The sequence below is a fragment of the Phaethon lepturus genome, unplaced genomic scaffold (genome assembly GCF_000687285.1).
Source record: "Phaethon lepturus isolate BGI_N335 unplaced genomic scaffold, ASM68728v1 scaffold27210, whole genome shotgun sequence".
NCBI lineage: Eukaryota > Metazoa > Chordata > Aves > Phaethontiformes > Phaethontidae > Phaethon > Phaethon lepturus.
The window spans coordinates 16,641-21,844 of record NW_010510222.1 but is presented as its reverse complement, the minus strand read 5'-3'; the positions used below and the strand labels follow the sequence as shown (position 1 = coordinate 21,844).

Here is a 5,204-nt window from a genome sequence, read left to right as displayed (position 1 = left end):
TTAATCCGGGAATGCCCCCACCCCAGCCAATGGTGTCAGACTGCTGGGAGACAAGACAAGAGCAGAACTGCATCCTCTGCCCCCCTGAAACAGAGAGGAACCTCAGTATGGAGATAAAACAGTGTTTAGAAGATAAGCACCTTTTTTTTTTTCTAACCAGGAACTCAGCCTGTCCTACAGTGCTTGCAAAGGGCATGTAAGATCTTCTTTCCCCTTCCTTCTACATAAATCTTCCCACAGCAAGTGCCAAAACACATGATACTCTATACTCTGCTGAACTCTTCAGCTGTAAAAATGACTTCCATAGAATTTCTCTAATGCTCCTCTTGAGTGTCTTTACAGCTATTGCTATTTCTCAAGTGGCTGCTTTAGCTTTCTTTTAAAAATCCTGTCAAATGCTAATGACAACAAACTCTCTACCCCTCTCCTGCTGCTCCCAAAAAGCCTTTTGTAGTTCTAGTTTAGAGAGATCCCCTGTGTGGCCTCGAGTGGAAAAGGGTTGGCAGTAGGCAATCAACTTTTTCTCTTGACACAGAAAACTACCCTCTGCTAGGGCTGTAATTTATTGACATGTCTTTCACTAACAGGTCTTAAGGCGCAAAGTTACATCCTGCTCTTCCCACACAGCTATTCCCACCCATTGCACTTATTAACCAAAAAGCCTTCTAAATGTTATCTAGTAGCAAGAATTAGGCAGTTGTGTTTTGCAGATCACGTTCCTTAGCTTGCTCTTTCATTTCCTTTTATTCAACATTATCACATTATGTTCCCTCTTCTTATGTGCTCTTCCTCTTCACAAAGCTCTTTAAACAGCTGCAAAGGGGGAGGGACCACTATGCTCATGAAAACTCCACTTTGCAGAATGCTTCTGCCAGGTCCTACTGTCTGTGTCTTTCCAGGCATTTAATACCTCCAAGATTCAGGTTTGCTTTTACATCTCTTCCTTGTGCATCCCTGACAACAGAGCCTATTGCCAGCTGTCTTAACTGAAGAACAGTAATCCACCTCTTCTTGTTATTGCCATGAGGAATACGTACACCCTCTTTCTCTTTGTAGTGGGCTCCTTTTATTTTAACGGTAAGTGATCTTTTCTTTCAGATACAGTTTCCAGAACAGCAATAGCTTTCGGGGCTAGGAGGTAGGACTGTGATATAAGCTCTCAGACAATTTGCAACTATCACCTCAGCTGGTTGCAGACTTTAAGAGGATGCATGAAATTGATTATTTTAGTGTTGTTTCTGGCTTGTTCAGTATCAGCAAATCCACTATGATGGAATTGGACAGACAGAAAGTTGGACATAAAATGACAGAACAGTAGGAGATGACAATGATAATCACTAAATAATATCCTTTTAGATGCTCCCAGGATCACCTGTGATGGGAAAAGCAGGTATTGTGCTGAGAGTGAAAAAATAAAAAATTAACCATGACATGAACCATAAATAAGACAGATCTCATCCCTCTACAATTACTGGCTCAAGTTCATATATTTTGCAAAGTTCATGCTTCCTAATTGTTTGATTAGTATGTAAATGGTTTAAATTAAGCTGAAATATGTAAATATATGCTAAAAAAAGCAAACATACATCAAGAAGATTTTCTCTAGTCTGCCAGGATTTCTTGCATATGTTTTAGCCAACACGCAGAGCATGACAGCAGCATGAAATACCGCTTTTACCATAGGAGCTTCTTCCCCCAGAGAGGCTCCACTGAAGTGTTCGGAGTGAAACTGGCTGAAATTGAACCGAGACAAAAATCACATCTTCCCCATAATTACCTATTCATCCCACAGTTGTTTTGTTTCTTTAATCACTGAAAGGCATTAGAAAACATCTGCTTTGTAACAAATGACGAGTGAGGGCCCACTTTAGATTCTTAGATTACACACTTTTAAACCCATTAGTATTTCCTTTTTATTTGCATTAATTGCAGTGTAGAAATTAAAATAGTCTTTAAAATATAGTAAATTCACCACTACTTCCACTGGAACAATAAGTGCTCCAAATCAGCGTGTGTTGTTCTAAGAGGTTATATAAAACTTTTTACTCAAGAGTATGCTAAGAAGTAACAACACCACGAAGAAATTTCAGAGAAAATAACAGGATTATCTTATTGCTGCTTCTTGTTTGCTCTTTACTAATTACAGATGGGAGTTTGGTATGTCACCATTGTCCACGTTAAGTTATTTGTGAGAGGAGAAAGAACAAGAATGACAACATATGCTACAATATATTATTTCTAAGCGAAAGCTATTTCAACACTTATTAAAATAACTGAAGTCAGGGAACAGAGAAAACATGCCTTATGTTAAATTTTGCAATTTAGACAGTGATAACAGTGTACTTGCCTGCATTTGTCAACACTGCTCTTTATTCTGTTCTGTGGAAATCACTCCTACGTATTTGTCATTACCCTGAAAATAAACAACATAACATGGGATGACAAGTTATTTCATTTTATGTATTTAAATTAGACGATGTAAAAGGCAAAGGTTGCACAGGGGATTGAATGAAGTCTGTGGTTTTGTTTCTTCTGCTGTGAAATTGGAAGCATCCTCATGACATTTTTTTTCATGGTCATACTCCCACAGAGAAAACAAACTTACTGCAGCATGTGTACTGCAAGTTACGTGGCAATTTGCTCTCCTTGTCATGGAGCAGATGTGTAGCATGTTCAGTGAAGCTAAAACAATTTCCCTAGCTCAGGATCCACCTCAATGTGTTTTCTCTATTACTGCTTTCAGTACACAAAAATACTCTACCCCCAAATGAGGACTGCTTCATCATTCTTGCTAAAATCATTTGTCTAAAAGCACCAGTCTACCCTCTGCAACATTTCTGAAATAAAACAGTTTGCGAGGGAAACTGTGCACTTCCATTTCGTCCAACTCTGAGAGGAAAAAGAGGAGTTTCAAATGCATGGCTACTGACATCATGAAATGCATATGAAGATGAACTCGAGTGCCTGGTAATTTTGCCTCATTAGGTGCCACCTGGTTAATACGGAGATTTGTAATGGAAAACAGGTTGTAAAAGTTATACAAGAATCACTCATTTTTACACGTTCTTTACAGCGAGAGTAGCTTTAGCAACGGTTAAGGCGGTGCACTGCTGACCCCTAGTGGTATTTGACGCAGGCAGCTGAGTGAGGTCAGAGAGTAGCCCCTTCGATCTTTATTTCTGATGATGTAGTAATTTAAAGGTTGGGATGGGATGGCAATTTTATAAAGAACTACTCATTACAGGAAGCCCTTCCCTAAGAACAGATAATAATTTCTTAAAGGGATTCATTATTTAACAAACAATTTTTTATAATTAAGTCGTGGTCTGTCATTCGTCCTCATAAAGAATATTGAGAGTCGTACTTTGAAATCTGAGCTGTTCTCATCAGACATGCAGGCCCCACAGTATGTTTTGATTTGCAGGCCAGACGACTATGATTGCTAAAACCAGGTTTCAGGGAATAGGTTTACTACAAATTCAGAATTAGCTTTCTGAAAATATTCTGCAGTTTTTACTTCTCACTCACTGTTTAGCAAATACTCCATATGCTACAATATTTACAGAAAAAGATGGCAACACAGTGAAACATAGTTAACAATTCAAACAAGAATTCACTGTCTTTGCTAGCAGCATTCAGTGACCACTGTATGAAACAAAGCAAATGACAATTTATTTGCATTTGAATTATAGCCATCTGCTTATGTCACTTACATATGTAATTTTTTGTTTTAAAAAAAACCCAAAACACCACAATAAAAGAACTTTAACCAAGATTCTCTCTTTAGCTATCACAAGGCTTCTCACCTATCCTTATAAACACAGAATGATTCATCCCTAGAGTGCGGCCCCATTTTCTTCACGGTATCAAATTTAGCTCTATCTTGATTGCAATACGCCAGTAAAAACAGAATCTGGAGCTTAGCAAGGATCAGCTTAGCTCTAACTTGATAAGCCTTTGATTAGGCAGGCTTATACTGAAAATAAATATAATATTAAAATATCACATCGTATGAGGGATTTTATAATGACCTGCAGGGAAGTGCAAAGCAAGTGTGAATCAAAAAACAGACCGACCCAACAAACACAGCTGTATTGATCCAAAATTGTCTTCCCAAATGGCTTGGGAAGTATTTGAGAAGCCTAGTCTGAAGAACAATGTCATGCTTAGGTATATGTGACAAAAGTTGTGCTACCAATGCTATAATATATGCTGGTCTTAAAAGAATTAAAACCAGCCTGGTGTTTATCTCAACTTTTCCCCATAGCTTGAGTAAAAGCTGTTCTTAGATGTGAAAAACCTTTTCGATGATGTTTCCTTTTATGTCTCTCCACTTTCTTACTGGATCAGAAACAAGAAGTTCTTACAGTATTTTTTTTTAATCTAAGTGGAATTCAGAAGTACCAAGTTTCAAGAGAGACTTGTTCCCCCTAGCAGCTTACAGCCCAGTTCACATGGAAGCTAGGCACCTTCTAGAAATGCACACACACTTTGCTTATGTGATACTGGCCTTTTGATGTCTGCCTTTCCCTGGATCTCATGGATATGCTAGAACATAAAGAACCAGAACAAAGTAATGTACCACAAACTTAAAATACTTGCATGGCCAGTGGTTTTTACTGTGTGGAACTGCTCTGTGGAATAATGAAGCAGGTATGCTGTAGGGACACTATCCTCATTTCTGCAATATCTAGGGTTGAGTCAGATGCCCTTTCCTATGGGAAAATCTGTTTTCATTAACACCTATGTCCATCACTGTCAGCTGTGTAACACAACACAGAATTACTTGACATACAGCAGAATCCCTCTGGGTCAATTCTGTTGGCAGGATGTTACCAGGACTTTAGTCATTAGTGTTATTACGTGGTCAACAGTGGTTTGAAAAGTCCACTAGAATGCCTTTAAAATGCAAATGCAAGAACATGGGAGCAGATGAAATTACCTGTGGGTTATGCCATAAGCTGTTCCACTCCAGGGAGAATGTTAAGGCTTGTTTGACAGTATCCTGCAGATACTGTATTTTGCAGTCGCTGAACTCCAGCTTTGGTCATCTAAGGTTTGCAGTATTTGTGCTAGTCCATAAATCAGGCTTTGCTTCCACATAAAATAAGGCTTACACGCTGCCTCACGTTTTCAAATAAAATCATTCTGAAAGAGAAACATCACTAGCTACCAAAGAGCTCACAATCATTAAAAACCTCTTA

General features: G+C 38.5%; 1 protein-coding gene across 1 annotated transcript in view; it reads left to right on the top strand.

Moving 5' to 3' along the window:
- Positions 1-871: 871 nt before the first annotated feature.
- The window catches only part of CHRNB4 (cholinergic receptor, nicotinic, beta 4 (neuronal)), a 13,318-nt gene continuing 8,985 nt past the window's right edge, over positions 872-5,204 (top strand). Inside the window, exon 1 of the mRNA XM_010296296.1 lies at positions 872-1,077. Within this exon, the coding sequence (XP_010294598.1) occupies positions 1,023-1,077 (55 nt within the window). The 5' untranslated portion in view covers positions 872-1,022. The remainder of the gene's footprint in view (positions 1,078-5,204) is intronic.